The 19,619-nt window shown below is 32.0% G+C and overlaps 1 protein-coding gene across 1 annotated transcript in view; it reads left to right on the top strand.

The window, feature by feature from the left end:
- Lnk (SH2B adapter-like protein Lnk) overlaps positions 1–19,619 on the top strand; it is a 43,473-nt gene that overhangs the window by 6,378 nt on the left and 17,476 nt on the right. Inside the window, exons 2-6 of the mRNA XM_035370997.2 lie at positions 2,720–2,821; positions 9,177–9,292; positions 9,417–9,496; positions 14,690–14,821; positions 18,402–18,589. Of these exons, the coding sequence (XP_035226888.1) occupies positions 2,720–2,821; positions 9,177–9,292; positions 9,417–9,496; positions 14,690–14,821; positions 18,402–18,589 (618 nt within the window). The remainder of the gene's footprint in view (positions 1–2,719; positions 2,822–9,176; positions 9,293–9,416; positions 9,497–14,689; positions 14,822–18,401; positions 18,590–19,619) is intronic.

Genomic DNA, 19,619 nt, shown 5'->3' with positions numbered 1-19,619 from the left:
ATACTGCATTGGATATAGGTTAACTTAAGTTAAAGCAAAGTAAACACCGAAAAAAATGCGGTAAAAGTATAGTTTAGGGTACCCCTTGGTGAAACTTGGCGAGTTTTGACGGTACATGGATACTGATTTCGTGCAATTCTTTGACTCGTTTTTTGGCTTGCCATGCAAAGCCAAAATAACAAGACAAAAAATTGCACAAACTCTGTATCCGTGTACACATTGATTTATTTTCACTTAAAAAAAAAAATCCCCGAATTGCACGAAAATGGCATTGCGCACTCCTTTGACTTTAGCCATGTACACGTCGATCTAGTATTTTCACTTAAAAAAAAATCCCCGAATTGCACAAACTTGCATTGTGCACTCCCTTTACTTTGTCCATGTACACATCGATATATTTTCACTTAAAAAGTCAAAGGAACACCAAATTCTACAATATAGGCAAACAAAAAATACATAATCTCAATAAAATACATTTTAAACCAAACAATAAAATAACATTAAAAAGGAAAAACATGTTATACATTTAAGCACTACCAAAAGTAAATATTCACTTACCATGATTTTCGAGTTCGCTTCGTACACCCAGAGCCACGTAAAAATCAAAATATCAATCATACTCAAATGACTTTTTTCAAACCAGGTACTCTTTCTGATTGAACGCTTTACATAGTGACCATCTGAACCTTTCTAAACCCATTCAAATCCATCTAAACGGTTTTTACCTTCGACTAGACGCATATCCTTCCTACATACAGGACGCTTATATTGGCTACTAAGTAAACCTTCATTTACACACCAGTCAAATAAAGCTCTTTTCCCCTTTCGCTCCAAATCATACAGAAACTTCAAATTAATCTTACTACATTCGGCCATTCTACAGTCTAAAGAATCAAACCAACACACACCACAAAAACGCTTACGAAACATCCCATGATTCAAAATTTCCCACAATCATGCACCCGATTACGTCACATTAGGGTTTCCATAACATTCAACTACTCAGGCTACCATAAATGAAACAGCAACTTGGTGATAAATCAAACAACAATTTCGCCATAATACAAGGGGTACCTTAAAGTCTACTCTACCCAAAATCGCAAATATAGCAACCCATTCTAGACTATGGAACAGCATCCAACAAACATGTAAATTTTACTGCATCCTTGGAGAAGAAAAATTACCACTCTAACAACTTTTCTCATTAGAAAAACGTCAAAGAGGGGGAAAAGTGTTTCACATCACGCCGGTCTGAAGGCTGTATTATGAGAATTTCGCCAGGTTTTAGGAGGTTAAAGAATCTAAATTAATTACTAAATTGGAATAAAAGCAAGGCAATTCCTCTATAATATAATAATCGCAACCTTGTATAAGAGGTGTAACACAATATCAAAACTAATCCAATTAAAGAGAGAATTCAAGTGGATCAGTTTCAAAAAATAAAAGTGCAGAATGGAAAATATACAAAATTATGCAAATAAAAATTAATCTCCTTTGATTTGAAACTCCAATTCGGAACTCATCTAGGGAAAATGAATTAAAGCTTCATAAAAGTCAATTAGTATGTTTTGAAAAGATGCTTTGTTCACCTGGTCCATTTGAGATCCAAAACCGTAAAAAGATTTCATCAAATTTTTATTAAAGACTTTAAAATTCATCTAAAACCGAAAACTCGAAATATATATATATATAAACTTAAAGCATCTAAATTAATTAGTAAATATTTAAAATCAAAAAGTAAAGGTTGGAACAAAAATGAATAAAATTCAGTTCCAGAAGTATGAAGGTCTAACCTTCCCTCTCTGGGTAAAAGTAACTAAACTGAATAATGGCAAATTAAGGAAATTTTAAAAATGAGAATCATTAAAAGAAGATTGAAAATAAAAAATATATATATACAGAACATGATACATAACAAAACAAATAGCAAAATTGTTTTGCGCCGAAATTTTATTAATAACCTCTGTTTAACACTTCAAACAGAACTTGTCAAGAGAAAAGTCTTTTGAAGCCTTGTTGCTTTTCCTCCAGTTTCTGATGAAGTCAAACAAGGTCCAGAGGGCTAAGAAAGTCGAGCACAAGGACGGGGTAGGAGTAAATATCCTCCCTTAGAGAAACCCAAGCAGCGGTAACCCAACATGTACTTGACCCAACATGTACTCGTAACCCAACATGTACTCGACAGATGCCTGATGTTCTCGGCACTTGGTGCATGTGGCAAAGATTTTCATGCCCTCCTTGAAAGGGAAGCTCATAATAGCACCAACCACTCCACCATGATTTGTGATGTTTCCAGATATGACCTTGTTGACTGACTTTGAAACCTTAAACCAAGTTGATTAATAAGTTCCAAATATATGTTTCGTTCCTCTGAACTATTTGAGACTTAAAACAGCTTTTCATTACTAAATATATACATAATAGAATATTGCAATTTATTTGCTGTATGTATTTATTTGGTGGCAATTGATATATATATTTAAAATTAAGTAAATCAAGGTTTATATAACATTGGCATTTAAATTTTAAAGAGTAAATGTTCTCTTAATTGTTTCAGTTTGATGCTGTTTATTTCATTAAGAGGGTGAAAAGTTCTATTAATTTGGAAATATTTTAATATGTATTTAATAAGCTTGTAAAGTTATATGTAGGTGTTTTCATATAATTATTATTTATTGAAAAATAATACAACACATCTACAATTTGAAAAATCTTGCAGTCAGTGAAACCTCGCAGTGGCCTTTTCTGTTTTTTGATAACTGAAGCCCGAGAAACTACTGCTTTGGAAATGCCAGATCACGAGAATACTTTTGTGCTGAAGGTAAATTTTTGGTATATATTTATGTATTTTGTTCCTCATAACTAATAATTATATTGCATTTTAAGATTCTGAATTTTTTATGTAATATATAGGATGTTTGGGAAATAAGTGATAAAAAAGAATGATATGTATATCTGAAATGAATGTGTTTATTGTATTGTGCTTTACATAGAGAGAAAGAACTAAAAATATAGTTTTAGTACAAATCAATGTGAGTACCATTTGTAGCTAATGCTGTGTGTAGGTAATACTCTATCTTATTCTACACATTCAAACACATCACTGGTATGATGTAGTTCTGTTATTTCCATAACTCTTGCACACGAATCTAAAAAGGTCAAGTCCACTTTGTGCCAGTCTTTCTCATGAACAAAATTTTTTTTAGTTCTTCTCCGCTGTGTAAACCATTATGCAATTTGGATCCATTTCATCATTTCTTTCCTGACACATTGCACATCACCTTGTATCTTGTTGGCACTCTAATCATGCCTATTTTCAGAATATTTACATTTTTAATACTGTTGCGATAGGAAGACAGCGCAGCAAAAATTGCATCCAAACAGCAGGGTGAAACTGAAAGTGCACATTTATCTAGTATGGCAGTCTGTTAAGAGAAAGGTTTTGGTTTACCTTAGAAAGGTTTCAGTTCTCAGAGTTAAGGTATAAAGTTTTCAGAGTATTTTCAACAGGAATAATGAGATTTAAATCATTCAAAAGGCCTTCACAAATCTCTGTTGGAGAAATCTGAGTTCTGAAGATGCCCACTTGTCTGTTTTTTATCCTTTGCTCACCAAGATGCTTTGAGTCTAGCAAATGTATAAACTGCCTGTTTCTTAATCTGAACAGCAGTTTGAGCATTTGAAGTATAGGATTGTAAAGCTGCTGTTGGAGTTGACACTGCTGCTCCTATGATCAAGAGGAGAGCTTTATTCTGGGCCTTCTCCAGGATTTTCAACTTTATCTGTGCAGCCCAAACCAGAATTTCACTGTCGTATCTAACAACTGGTTTTATATAGGTGTTGTAATTGAGATTTACAGTGTTGTGGGTACAGCCCCATTTTGAAATGGCCAGGATTTTTAAGATAGGCAGTCTTTTTTTGGCACTAATCACTGTGTGTCTTATATGCTTTGAAAAAAATTTAACTTACTGTCCATCATAAAACTGAGGTATTTTGTCATGCAACTTCCATTTAGCTTTGTGTTTTCCAATGGTCCAAGATTGCAGGGTCGTCAGAGTTTTATTGATATTATTCTCTAGTTGCTGTTTCTGTCTGTGATAGTTTTAGCAGTTATTAGTTTTTATTTATATTACTAGGTCATCAACAAATATGCTCAGTTGACTTAATGAGATCATTAACATGAACGTTGAAGAGTATGGGTTTACTCCTTGAACTCTGCTGTGGAAGGCCGATCTTATACTCCTTGTATTTGGACTCTGTATTGTTCCAATTAGTCTTAACCCATCTCTGAGTTAGAAATCTTCCAATCCAGCCCAGCATTTTCCCTTCTCTTCTTTGTTCTCATATTTGCTTAAGAGATTTTTCCTACAGATAATATCATAGGCCCTTTGGAAATCTACAGATATTGTCAAGGAGCTTTTCTTAGAATTAAAGCCTGATTTTACAGCATGAACAAATTTCATAATAGAGTTAGAGGTAGACATATATTTCTAAAACCAACCTGCTCCTTCTCTATATAATTCGAGTAGTTTCCAGGAAAAATATCAGTCTAGTAGTCAGCATTTATTCAAATGTTTTTGCCAATACTGAAGTCATATGTAGGTTTATATGAGTCGAAGTCCTTGATTGTTTTATCTTTTTTATGGATAGGTATAATCACAGCAATGACCAAATCAGATGAAATATTAATGTTCCTGTTCCAAAATATATTGTAGATTGACAAAAGAGTGTTTTGAGTCATAGGTCCCAGATGTTTTAAGAACTCTGGAAATATATTGTCTGGACCCAGTTGCCTCTTCACCTTTAAGTATTTTATAGCCCCTTTTAATTCCTCTATTGAGAAATTATCATTAAATATCCTCTTTTAGGCTGCTGTTAGGGCACAAGCCACTCTTTTGCCATTTTCATTGCACCATTTCTGTGATATATGGGTATATTTATTCAGGAAGTGTTTATTAAATTTCTGTGCTCTGCCTCTAGTATCTGTTAGCACCATGTCTCCAATCCTCATAGGGTGGTTTAAACTCTTTTCCTATCATTTAATGTATTCAAAAGTCTTGAAGCTCTTTCCATCTGTTCTGTTATCCATTCTGTTTAGTAAATCATTCCAAGATTTTCTTTTAGTGTCATTAACTTTTTGTTTCATTAAACACTCCCTTCTCCATCCAATAACAACCTGCCTCTATTCCTGTGGGATCTTCCCCTCTGTCATGTCTGCCTCCATTCTGCCCTATCTCTCATTTTTCTTTGTATGGAGAGCTCAACATTCCAAAAAAGGTTTAAATTAAAAAAAAAAAAAAAAAAAAAAAAAAGTTCTCTTGGGATATTCCTCTTTGCACTTTTTAGTAGGGATGCTAAAAAGATATAAGATATCTTGTGAGGGGACGTATCTTGGGGTGTATCCATCGCAGAATTTTCCAAATTGGCTGAAAAACCAGGCCAATTTGCTTTCTTAAAATTCCACATAGGTCTTAGGTGGGAAAAATTTATCACCTCTGAAGTGTATACTAAATTTAAACATACTGAAAATCTGAAAAATTATATAAAACACAGGGTTTGTACAGTCCTTAAGAGTCCTTAAAAGTCCTTAGATTTTTTAGAATCGATTTTTGGTCCTTAAAAGTCCTTAATTTTGGCCAAAATCAGCAGAAGGTCCTTAATTTTAATCATCTGAAATTTCTGTCTGTTTTTACGACTGTCGTTTTGAGTGTGAATTAGCATTTTGAGGAATATTTTTGTCGATTCACTGTTGTATATATGGTTATCTTTTGAATGTGTTCATAATTTATAATTTGTTTCTATTTCTAATATAAATGATGGGATACTCGAGTTTCTAAGCAAGAAATGAAACATAAGCCTTTCGAAATTCATTTTTTCTAGTAAAGAGCTCTTAAACAACTTTTCGCTTTTGAGGATGTGAATTCTTTTATTAAATGGTTCTAAATTTGGTGACTTTTCAACATTTTGGTGATTTTAAGATTAGTTTCGATAGCAACTTTTTAATTCCAAGATCTGAGAATTTTTCGACAATTTTTTTTAAAACATCCTAACATTGATATATTTCATTAAAATAATGGTAATATATTGAAATTATATTTAAAATATAACATTAAAATAAGACATTTTTATTTTTCGCTCTAATATTATAAAGTTTCGTTTTGGCAACTTATTATACAACATTTTAAATCTGAAAAATAAACAAGGTATAATGCTATAAAGCACAATTTATGAAACAGCTCTTAGCAAAACCAAAATTAGCTATGTAATTAATTAAAAATGTCTTGTTTTTAATTTTTTCATAGTAAGAGTTTTTCCCATGTAATTGTCTCAGAATATTCAAAATTCTCAGAATGTGCATCAGTTTTCTCTATAAAATTAATTTTATACTTTTTTTGTCCTATTTTTTCCCAAAATATTTCTGGCTTTTTGCTGTTACAGAATTGGTACGGATAATTTTTCTTTAGGATTTTAGACATTGCAGCTTGGAAAGTTTAGAAGGATTTGAAGGCAAGATTTATAGACCCACGATTCTAGAAGATTTGAGAAATATATGACAAAATGAAAAATGTCTCCATTGTATCAACACTCAATGGATGTATTTTACAGAAAGTTTGCAATGAATTTCTTAATTTTGGAGAACATCTGGAAGAACAATGAAAACATAATATTTAAACGTTTTACTTCTGATACTAGAATCTTAACATATTTATCTTCTCTATATTTTCTCTACTTTTCACTAGACAGAAGCATGGAAAATATCAAAAATGCTTCTGATCTTATCACATGGGCAGGCATTAAAGAAGGGGATTTTTTTATTAATAAAGAAATTGATTTGATTATATAAGATAGGATTTAAAAGATTTAAAAGATTTTTAAAAGATTCATCTGATATTTCTTAATGCATTATACACATAGGCATTTTCCCACCTGATGCAATCTCTGTGGATCCTAAATTATGTTGCCTAGTGCCTTTCTAAATTCTGCTTCCAATGCTTGCTCTAAATTCTAAAAGTTTTCCCATTTCTAGATTTTGTTGTTTGGTGTGTCACTAAATTCTAGAAATTCTGCCACATCTGTTCTAACCAGCCTTTAGTATATATATTTCATATTGCTTCTGAATGTTCATATTACTAAAGAAATAAAATTAGCCGCTTTTTCTATACATTCTAAATGCATTTAGTGTTTTTTAGAATAACAGAAGTCCTTAATTAAATCAAAAAATTCTAAAATGAAAAGGAAATGTGTTGAAGAAAGGAACTGAATATGTAAAGGAAATTATTCTTCAAAGATATGTGCAGTTATTATTATGTAAATTACCCAATTGTTTATGATTTCAACCTTTACTGTAATTTTCTATTTCTATTTCCTCATATGATAGTTATTGAGCCAGATTAAATTAAAATAAAATTGTATAATCTTTGACCACTAGTTACATTATTAGTTTGAATTTGACTGTTCTTGTTTAATTGCATCACCGTAAGCTGTAATTGATTTTGTTAGCATCAGAACATGCCTTTATGTTCTAAGCTCTTTTTAAATAAGAGGCATATTTAAACCTTTGTCTGATAATTGTAGTTAATTTCAGACATAGCGATAATATGCTTCACGCCTGTCGGGAGTTTTGGAATATTTAACTTTTACCAGATCAATTAAAGCCTCATAGGTACATTGTGGAGAGGTTGACAAGTTAGGAGATAAAGATGCAGAAACTAGCAAGAGCATTGATTTGCATATTGAGACAAATCTCTAATTGTAAGAAAAGATGCTTAAAGAGAAGGAAATCGATATAAACTAGCCAAAATGTCTGAGAAGTCTTCAAATTAAAATGACAGATAAATATTTTGTTGACTGTTGTTGTTACAAAACATAAATGTTTTGTAGCTTTCAATGCGTAATTACCTTAATATCGTTTAAGAATGTGTCATAAATTACATATACTTTAAACTGTGAAATTTTATTAGATTTTGATTTAAATAGGGCTTTTTTAACAAGTATTGTTAAAAAATAAAATTTAATAGTGGTCATGTAAATCCATAATGACTAAGGTTATCAAACTACCTAATTTAATTATTTGTATCTAACTGCTTACCCTTAAAAATTATCTCTACATATTAAAGCGAGTTATTGCCTTTCATTAATACTCACTGTGATCACAGGATAAATTATAAAAATGTAAAAATTCAAGTAAAACATATTCTATGCATCTACTTAGACTTAAAATAATACAAGACACCTTATCATCTCTGGTGCTTTAATGGCTTATTGGAACTTTAAAGTATGTTAACTGGGTTACAACCCCTGGAACTGTACACGAAGCTATGACACTAACTGCATCAAACAGAACTGGACTAACTTTCAACACTTGCCAACCTTGCCTACATCAGGCCTTTCAGGTTTGTTCTAATCAGCAGGTCTCTCTTTATACAAGCAGCAGTGGTGACAACATTCAGTCTTTTGGGTTATGAATCATACTGATTATGATCTTAATTCTCATTTTAACCTATGCAGTTTGACATAAAAATCTACCTGATTATTTACTAAACCTCTAGACTGGCCAAGTATGTGACAAAATGATACGTAACAAAAATCAACATAAAGCTAACTTGTAGTAAAACATAAATGTCCCTTATCTTCTTTCAAATATGACCAGCAATTATAAGTGTAAAATATTTAATGCTACTTGATAAATTGCATAAAGTTTATTTTATTCTCAAACTTATTAACAATTATGTTAATGAATTCATGTTTAGTAATAATGCATACTACTTAGGGATCTATTTTATTTTTAGGATGGTATTGCAAAAGGCAAATTCAGGCATAGATAATATCTTCAATTGAATTTATTCAGTTCCCATTTGTTCATAGGTCCTTAATAATTTTCTGTTATTAATTTGCAGAATGTGCTTCTTATCTTTATAGTTTACCTAGCATTTAATTTAATGTTTCTTCACAGTATGATCTTTATCAAGTGTTAACATCATAAGAAAGTTTATAAGAAAATGCATTTTTGTTAAAAAGTTGACTGGAAAGTTTTATAATTATATTTTTATAAACTGAGAATTTTGGAAAGTTCCATCCTTATTTTTTTTTTGTGTGTTTTTGAATACAACTGTGAAGCATACATAAAATATTTCATGGAATTATGACTGGCATATAAATGATTATTTCTCTTATAGACTGAAAATCATATGGAGTATGTAATTGAAGCTCATGATTCAAATGATATGAAAAACTGGCTTTCAACTATCAAATATTGTATGAGACACTTGGGAGATTTAAATACAGATAGTTCGTAAGTACTACATCCCCTTATTTTAAGTGATGTAATTTTGATTTGTTTCATGAAGTATTTAAATTCTGTAGTATCTTGTGCCACAAAATTTTTACAATGATGAAATTTAAAAAAATTATTTCAGACGTCCTCGCTTGCCTACAGCTCCATCTGATAGCTTAAGCAGGTTACGAGATAGGTCAAATGCTGCAGCTAATGTAAAAAGTAAGATAGTGATATTTTAATTTAAAAAAAACTGTTTCTTTGAGTAATTGTTTATTTTTTAAAATTTTATACTTGCAAGGAAAGTCTCCCAAATGTGAACTCTCAATTTTTCTGTGAAAAATATATATGCCTTAACTCATTTAGAAATACATAAAAAAATTAGCTGCTAATATTTTTATAGATAAACAATTAAAAAATATTGTAGAAAACAATGAGATTCGATGATCCAGTGCTGCTTTTTCAAAATTCAGTTTTGAAAATTTTGCTAGTCGTCAAGTTGATACATTCTTGCAACAAAAATATAAAATAATGAATGAAGAGATAATAAGTAAAGGATATTTATTTTGGCTGTCTGCGCACTGTAATTTGAAAATGAAAGATGAAGTAGAATTGAGAAAAATATAATTTTTGGAAAATTGGAGCAGAATACAAGAAATTTTGAAAATCATTATACTGTGGATACCTTGTATTATAGCAATTTTAGCATGATATAAATACTACACACATTACATGATAATAAATAAACTGATTATGCATTGAATGCGCAGCACACATGAAGTGAAGTGAAAATGATGAAAGCAGTATATTTTTTTTAACAGTTGCAATTAGTAAAATGAATTTAATATTTCAGGAATTTAAACCTGCCAGTGATAGAGCGGTAACACTGCTTGCTGACCACAGGTAATTTAAAGTGGGTTTAAATGACAATGAATATAGTGGTTGCAGGGTGTTTTCATTGTTTTTCTAATGGGTGATTTGCAAGTTATATTTCTCTTGTCCTATACTAAGCCAAAATATTACTCCTTTTTCTTACAATTCTGCGATACATGAAAGATTTTTTTCCAGACTTGATATTAATAACATCTGTGAAATTACTTTCAGATATGTTATCTAATTCAATTTCATAATTTTTGAGGCAATGATTTTTTTTTTCGTCTTTGCTTTATCAACCTTAATTTTCCTTAGATTTTCAAATTCATTTAGATTTTAGAAATCAAATTTTTCAGCAAAATATCTTGTTCCACAATTTCAAATTCTTGGCTAGGTAATCTTGAAACAATATCCAAACCACACTGTACTTATTTTTACCTCAAAATAAAGACATTTTTTTGATGTCTAATCCAATGTTTTTTTAATTTTTAGACTTTGGCAGTCAACTTTACTCAAGTTAAATATTTACTGGTTGTGAGGAGGAAATATTTACAAAATTGTGACATCAGTTTGCACTTAATAAAAAGTGTAAACAAAGTAATGTTGTATAAATAAAGTAATGAGACTGAAAGTGTAGTGTTCTGTTTGGTAAAACTGTGGGCTACCTGTTTGGAAGGAAGAGTGAGAGAACATTTAGTACACAGTCAATATGAGTTTTGAGTTGCTTGGATCCACGTAGGAATTGTTTTGGGAGGAGGTAACCTGTATTTTTCTAATGTGTCCTGAAAAAGAATTACATCAGTTTTCAGCAACATTGTTCTGTCAGATTTTGCTTCAGACCTAAGCATAGGGTGACAGAAACGTTTTGCAAAGTGTCAGCAGACTTTGGAGGATCCATTTTTTTCAAGGGTCTAAGTTTTGAGATGGTTTAATGCATTTTCAGCAGGAAGGGGATTGATGGAAGATGAATTATAGAGGAATTATAGAGGAAGGCCTGCAACTGAAAGAACTATGAATGTGTTGCCAGAACCTGGGATCTTGTGCATCCTGATCATCACTTGACTGTCATAATGATCAGAAGGATGAAATAAACTGTTTAATTTAAAGCACAGTAATATTTGTCAGATTTCTGATAAATGAAATGGGAATGAGGGAAATCTCTGTGAAAATAGTTCCAAAAATTTTTGTAGTAACAAAGAATTAACAAAAGGGACAAGTGCTTGGTTTTTTTAAGTGAAGTAAAAATTATCCTCATTTTCTGGAACATGTCATTACTGTTGATAAGTCTTAGGTATTTGAAGTATGACACAGAAACGAAGTGTCAGAACTAGGCATGGCATTCTTCAAGCTCACCAATATGAAAAAATGCAAGAATGAGATGAGCAAGTCAAAGATCATCAGCTTGCTGATTTTCTTTTACAATGCCCAGGGAATTATTTCCAAAGAGTTTGTGCCTTCAAAGCAAATGTGAAAACACTTTTTCTGAGAAATTTTTCGAATATTTCATAAAAAAAGGGTAATGTGTGTGAGACCAAGTATCAAGACTAGCTGACTTTCTGCAAGTTGTGTCTTATCTCATTTTCAATTAGTGAGTTTTTGGCAAGTAGCTACATCCATGTGACTCCTCAGCTCTGTCTTTTCCCTTTGATTCAATCCGATTTTTATCTTTCTGAAGACTGAAAACCCGGCCCAAAGGACATGATCTCAGGACACTGAGAAATATTAAAAAGGCAGTAACTAACCAGCTGAAGGCAATTCCCGTATCTATGTTCTAGCGTTTCTATGAAGAACAGCAAAAGCGTCTCCAACGCTGTGTGACTTTGTTATTTGTAATGTTATTAGTTTGATGGATAAAATGTTAGATTGTAATTTTCATTGAATAAAAACTATAAAAATATCAGTCTCATTACTTTATCTATGCACCATATATATGATACAGTGTAACCTAAATAAAGCGTAAAATAATTTAATTACAATTAACTTCAATGGACAGAGCATAATGTTTTGCAACGTAAACCTGGTGCAAATACTTTTTGACTGAAGACTTTTAGAAGAGAGAAATTCTTAAGCTGAGCAAGTTATAGCAGAAAGTTTGCCTCATAACTTAAAAAGTTTTGTTTTTTAAAAATTTTTGTTGAGTAATTTCCTTTATGAAGATTTAGAATCCACTGTATTCTTTTCCCCAAATTCAAAGTTCCCATTACATATAGATTATAATGTTATTGAAAATCTGAGAAAGTGTTTTTGATAAAACATTTAAATTATTGGAAATAAAGCAGTACACAAAATGGCTACAAATGCTTTTCTCATTTAGAAGTTTAAGAGGTTTGGCTGTTAAACTGATGTAAATAGGAAATTGAAAATATAGAAACACATTTGGCAATGTAATGCTGTTTTGAAGATCTTGTAAAATTTTAAAACTTTGTTAGAAAAATTGCTGTTTGCAGTCAAATATATATTTTTAATATGTAGCCTCACATATATTTTTTTAGAAAAATTGAGAAATTTGTACAGGTGTTGGTATGCTGTATGAAAGATTTGGTAAAATGTTAAAGTACCTGAAATTGAAAGTGAGTTAATCTTTTGATATGCAGCATCTACCAACTTAAGGCAGAGTTCAGTTCAGTTAGCATTTATTTTTTTGTTTGATAATAGTTTGTATAGTCATTAATACTACAAACATTTATTATTTATCCATGATTCAAACCTGAAACTGTGAACATTTTAGAAATGATTAACTACCACGCCAGTTAGAGCAGTGTAGGAAGAAATGCACTGTTATTTTTCTGTCCCAGTATTGATTTCTGTTCAATGTTTATAAAGTGTTATGGGCTTACTGAATTTGTCTCTTTAATATTTTAGTATTAATTGTAAAAAATATTCATAGCAGTTCATTATTGGTTGCATAAGTGAAATATTTATTGAAATGAGGGAATTATAAATTAAAGGCTGCTAAATTAGGTTGTCAAAGTTAATCTTTCAAATTTTAACTTTGTATTACATGCATAATTAGTCCGAGGCGTATTCGGAAACTAAGTACCTTTTTGAAAAAAAAATAGTAAAACAATTTTTTCGAATCCAATTTTATTTTTACATGAAAATACATGTCTTAAACTATTTTTCAACATAGTTTCCACCAATGATCAAATGCTTGTCATAGTGGGTGACCAGTTTTTGTATACCATTGTCAAAGAAACTTTCCACCAGTTTCAATAACCACGACTCCACAGCATTTTTTGTGTCATCGTCAGATCCAAAGTGCTTGCCACCAAGCTCGCGCTTCATGTGCAGGAACAAGTGATAGTCGGACGGCGCCAAGTCTGGACTGTACGGCGGGTGATCGAACTGCTCCCAATGAAACTGTTGAATTAACGATTGAGTGACACCAGCAATATGGGGTCAAGCATTGTCATGGAGCAACACAATTCCTTTACTGAGCATTCCTCTTTGTTTGTTTTGAATGGCACGCCTTAGTTTTGTTAAAGTCTCACAATATCGTGCCGCATTAATGGTTTCACCTCTGGGAAGAAATTCAGTAAGCAAAACGCCTTTCCTATCCCAGAAGACAGTGCACATGATTTTTTGTGATGACATTGTCGCTTTGAACTTTTCTTTTTTCGGAGAATGAGTCTGTCTCCACTCCATCGATTGTTGTTTCGATTCTGGTGTGAAATGACACACCCAAGTTTCATCACCTGTCACAATTTGGTTTAAAAAGTTTTCTCCCTTATCACTGTACCGAGTGAGAAATGTCAGGGCACTACCAAGTTGCTTTGTTTTGTGAACATCAGTGAGCATTTTTGGAACCCATCGGGAACACAGTTTGCGATAATTCAAGCGGTCAGACACAATTTCGAACAAAACAGTACGTGGAATTTGTCGAAATGCCTCTGAAAGAGTTGTCACTGTGAAGCGTCTGTTCTCATGAATTGCTTCATCAACTTTCCTTACCAAATCATCGGTAACAACAGAAGGCCGACCACTCCGAGCCTCGGCGTGGACATTTGTTCGACATGCATTAAACATTCTTACCCACTTTCTCACCATTCCATCACTTATCTCGTATTCACCGTAAACTTCTGTCACTTGACGATAAATTTTGGCCGGTTTAACATTCCTCGCGTTCCAAAATTTAATCACGGCACGAATCTCGCAGTCAGCGGGAGAACTAATTGTCTTAAACATTTTGAATGTGCACAGCAAACTGAAAACACAACATAGAGCAACCAAAATGGCGACAATTGAAAGTCAGTGAACAAGAAAGACTAGTGTGCATCCGCGGGTCGCCTACCACAGCGCTGCGACGGCGCTAGAATGAAACGGTACTTAGTTTCCGAATACGCTACGTATTTTGATTTAAGTATTTTTTTTTAATGTTTTACAATATTATTTTTATTTGGAATCTGAAATTGTTCCTTAAATTAGTGAGAAATAAAGTTCTGTTTAAAATGTGAATATTATCATTTTACTTTTGTTCATGTAAGATAATGTATTTAAGTTTATTTCATAAATATTCTTTTTTAACTGTAATTATAATTACAGAAAACGATGAATCAACACCTGATGCTAGTCCGGATCCACCTCCAGATTTACCACCACGGGGTGTAGCAGCAGCTGGAAGTGCACAGGCTGCTTCTGCTGCAACAAACGAACCTTCTGCGCAGGGTGAACAAGGTAATAAAAATTAAGTAAAAAAAAAGGTTTACATAATTACACTTCAAGCAGTTTAATACTGAGCCATGGAAGATTTCAATGTGAAATTCAAAACAATGTGAAGTCAATGTGAAATTTTTACTTTGCTAGTTAATTATTCCCCTCCTTTTTTAAAATTCAGACTAATCCTGACTTGTTATTTTGATGTTATTGATTCATTTTCTGTTGCTTAAATTAATGGAAGTTAACATTGCATTGGTTTAAATATAAGATAGCCTCAGTTATTACATGGCCTTGTACTTTTGAAGTTTTTTATTAAGGGCTTATGTCTAAATTTCACGTATATCTGCTTGGTATATTGATATTACTCCCCCCCCCCCAAAAAAAGTATATAAAGTGGTCTAAATCAGCATTTCCCAATCTTTTCACTCTTATGGAACCCTTGTGACAGTTTTCAAGTTCTAGGGAATTGCAGCACCCATGTAACAATATTTTTTCATAATTAAAGATCATTAATCGAAACAAGAAATAATAAGCTATCAGTTTAGCCTGTTTATTTAAAAAAATGCGGTTACACGGAAGTGGTATATAATTCTAACTGTAATTAGGTATAGATGAATAATAAATTTCTTTAGTATAATAATAATATGTAGCAAATGTATGTGAAAACGGCACCTGTTTTTTGGAACATGAATGTTGAATTTGGGTTCATTTTTTCAATGTACATCATGGATTTCATCGTCACAGAAAAGAGATGATTTCTATCCCTACTCTTAATACTTATTAAACAAGAAAATAGCTTCTTCACACATGTATGATGTTGAAAACTGCAGCAATATATTAGTTGCTTTCATATGAATTGCTGAATACTCACTTTCAATTAATTCCAGAATTTGTCCAAAACCATGTCATTCAATCTCATTTTCAATGAAACATCCATTTTTTTTTTTTTTTTTTTTTTTTTTAATTGGATGGTTCAGGTCATAAAGTTCTTCTTTTAAAGTTGGCTTCTGAGGATGAATGGAAGTGCTAGAGAATGGATTTCTCACCCACTCATTGACATTCTGTTGACAGGATTGGAGAATAATAATAAATTTTCTTTGACTGCTTCTCTGGGGTGGAAAACAATAAAACTTGAAATTTGTTGGTACCCATCTTCACTTTTTAGTCCCACCAGTAATTCTGATGTATTAACATCCATTTTACTGCGTGACCTTTCTACAAGTTTAATTTTCTTTTAAATCCAAGAATCTCGTCACTAGAAGTTAGTAAATTTTTTCCACCACTCTGCAGTAACTTAATCATTGAAGCATGTGATGAAAAACATCTGCTAAATAAGCTAGCATCTGCATCCACATTTGATCCTTAAAGCATTTAGTAAAATCTTGTTTGTTGTTGTGTTGAAAATATATACGCATTTCTTCCTTTAGCCCAAAAACCTTACTAAAAACTCTACACCAAAATTCTGGAGGGAAGGTACTTTCGTTTAATGAAGTTTACCATTTTTATAATATTATCAAGTACCTTTTGTTCTTCATTACCTAGAGATTTTGACATCAACACTTCTCCATGTATAAAACAGTGTATGGAAACAACATTAGCAATTTTTTTCCTATTTACAAGAGTAACAAAGACTTTTATTGAGCCAACAATTGAAACAGCAGCATCTGTACAAATGCCAGTATAATTCTTCCAAGAAAGATGTCTCCCCTCAGTATATGCAGATAAAATATGAAATATATCTATTCTTCTGCTTGTCTCGAGTTAACTCTTTACTGCAGAGGAAGTTTTCTTAAATTTCTCCCTCATTAACAAATCTTATAAATGCTAGAACTGAAACTAGATTACTGCATCTCCTCCCAACATTTTACCCACTATGATTTTACATGCAGCCATTATCAGATTCTCACTGACTGTGTGTCTTTTCCTTTTCTGTGCAATAAGCTGTTTCTGAGCCTTTCCACTAACTGTAAATGTATTTTCAAAAGCTGTATTTTATTTTGAGATTTTAACAGAGTTTTAAAATAATCAACAGGGTTATTTTTCATATTCGTATTTTTTGCCGTGAAATGTCTCTTCAGTTTTTTGAAGCCATTGCAGTATTCAAAAATAATTTTACCACAAATGAGGCACAATGGAAGAGGACATTCTGGATTAGCAGTCTGTTTAAAGCCCATTGATGAATAACTTTCAATGTAATGACAAACTTTTTTGCACTTATTTCTTTGTTAATCTTTTGAAATTTTATACAAGATTTTAAATCTTCATTACTAGTCTCTTCAGAATTATATGGGTTTTTTGTTTTTGAAGTGCCATCACATTTTAGCATTAAAACCTCTAAAACAACTGAAAAAAATGAGAAGAAAAACTGAATAGAATATTAATAAAGTAGTAAAATAAAATAAAAAAAAAATACTAACATTCTGTTTAACCAACCACATGATGCTACACTTCCTGCATCACTAATGCATGCACAATCACACTAGATTCTAGTCCGTGAAAATTGAAAAGCTGCCTCTGGCCGTTCGGTTATGCTCAATTAGACTTATGTTGCATGTGTAGTCTTTCAGTGCCAATTTACAGTTTAATGAAAATTCCTTATGAATAAGTTAAAGGTTAATGAAAATTACTAAAAAATAAGTTAATCTCCTTCCATTAAAAAATTCTTTTTTGTTTTTGTTTTTGCAATTGGAATGATAATGCAAATAACAGAGAAATTCATACAACTGTTGACAACTGTTTGCAGTAACTTGCATCTGGCAAGTCTTAACCGAGCAGCCAGAGACAGCTTTTCAGTTATCAGTGGCTAGACTTATCATAGTCACATCTACTTCCCTCCACCCAAGTACATACTGAATTGTAAGAAAATTGTTGCCTATTTAATGATGCATGTGTTATTGTTATTTCCCTGTTCTTGCAGAACCCTTAATGTTTCACAGGTTGCCAAATGCTGGTCTAAGTATTTGGCATTAAGATAAAACTTGTTTGTCATCAAATTTAACAGATGGGGGGAACTGAATTTTTTTTTTTTTTAATATTAGACTGCACTGATGAGAAGAATATTATTTTAAAAAGGGAAATATGAAAAAGGCCATTTTAAAAGAGGGGAAAGCATTATCTTGCATTCAAGCCAATATCATATTTAATTTTTTTTTTCTTATTAGAGGAAATGATGGAAATTTTTTTTGACTGTTATCTGTCAGATAAGGAGGACTGTCACACACTTAAATTTTAAAAAGATGCAATATGTTATATGTATAAGATATAAAATTGGCAAGAAAAAGCAATCTGTATTTGGTATCAATTTTGAATAAAACTCTATCAGTATTGAGTTCAATCAAAAAATGGTCCTCATCTTCAGTAGCAAAACCTTTTGCATATTTCTATTCTTTTTTGTGTATGGAATGCTAATATAATTGTTTTTGAAAACTTGATGTGAAATTTTAGGCTGATGTATGGAACACAGTTTCAGAGTTACTCTTTTTTCCCTCATTTATTACTGACATGACACTTAATTATTTATAATTTTATATATTTGTATTTTGAAGAAATACTTGTATGTATTCTAAATAATTTTTCTCTCTCTCCTCTTTCCATTTAGATACAGGACCTGATATTTATATTACATTACGAGAATATCCATGGTTTCATGGAATGCTGTCTCGAAGTGATGCTGCTCAGTTAGTTCTAAGAGATGGTCCTTTGGGTCATGGTGTTTTTCTAGTACGGCAGAGTGAAACTAGGAAAGGGGAATATGTTCTAACATTCAACTTTCAAGGCAGAGCAAAGGTAATTTTTAATACAGCCTTTGAATTACTAATGATGAAGTTTTATTAACTCTAATAGAAAATTTTTCCTTCTGATACAAATTTCATTATACTTAATGAAAGATAATTTTATCCAAAAACAGTGGAAACTGCCCAGGTATTATACACAGTATTATAGAAATTAATTCCTTCAAAATCTTTTTTATTGATTCTCAGTGATTGTCCCCTACAGCTCTGGAACAAAATTTAGATAGAGTATATTTTATCTGTAATGTTGTGAAATACCATATAGCTGAGCATGAAAAATTATCAAAGAATCCACAATTACAAACTCGTAGGCGTTACCTAATAGTGTGCATTCCTTTTGATTAAATAATTAATACTCTCATGGCTGTTATCTTGAAATTGATTATTATTAGCCCCAAAGGTAATTTACTCAGAAAGGTTATTAATTTTGTTTTGGCATTTTGCGTTGGTTCACTATAAACTGTGTTTCACTTTTCAAATTGTTGCCACCAAATATTAGAGCCCTGCATTTTATTTAAAGAAATTAAATAATGGAGAATCTACATAAATGTGTGTACACTGCTGGCCATTAAAATTGCAACATCATGAAGGAAAGCAAATACAAAAAAGATCTTCATTGTATGTAAACAGTACAGCATGAAGACAAAATGATTAAATTTGTAAGTAGTTTTGGCGTTTACAGGGGTGCAAAATCAGGAGAAACAGCTACCACCCATGGCAGCTACAAATGGCCCTTATCCACTTAGGCATAGAGTCGAACTGGGCTTTGATGACAGAAACGGGCAATTCATTCCATTGTTCTTTAAGTTCATGCGACACTTTATCAACCGTACTAGCTGGAGAGGGATGGCGAGCCAGTCTCTTAGCAACCCATGACCAGACGTTTTCTATGGGTGATAGATCTGGAGACCGGGCAGGCCAGAGCAGCAATTGAATACCCAGTGTATCGAGGAAGGTCAGAACACGACGTGCAAAATGTGGTCTTGCATTATCTTGTTAAAAGATGCCGTTTGACAGGGCTCGAA

Source organism: Stegodyphus dumicola, chromosome 1 (genome assembly GCF_044657685.1).
Source record: "Stegodyphus dumicola isolate Sdum_Otavi_A_Nest chromosome 1, ASM4465768v1".
Classification (NCBI taxonomy): domain Eukaryota; kingdom Metazoa; phylum Arthropoda; class Arachnida; order Araneae; family Eresidae; genus Stegodyphus; species Stegodyphus dumicola.
This window is presented reverse-complemented; position numbering and strand designations above follow the sequence as displayed.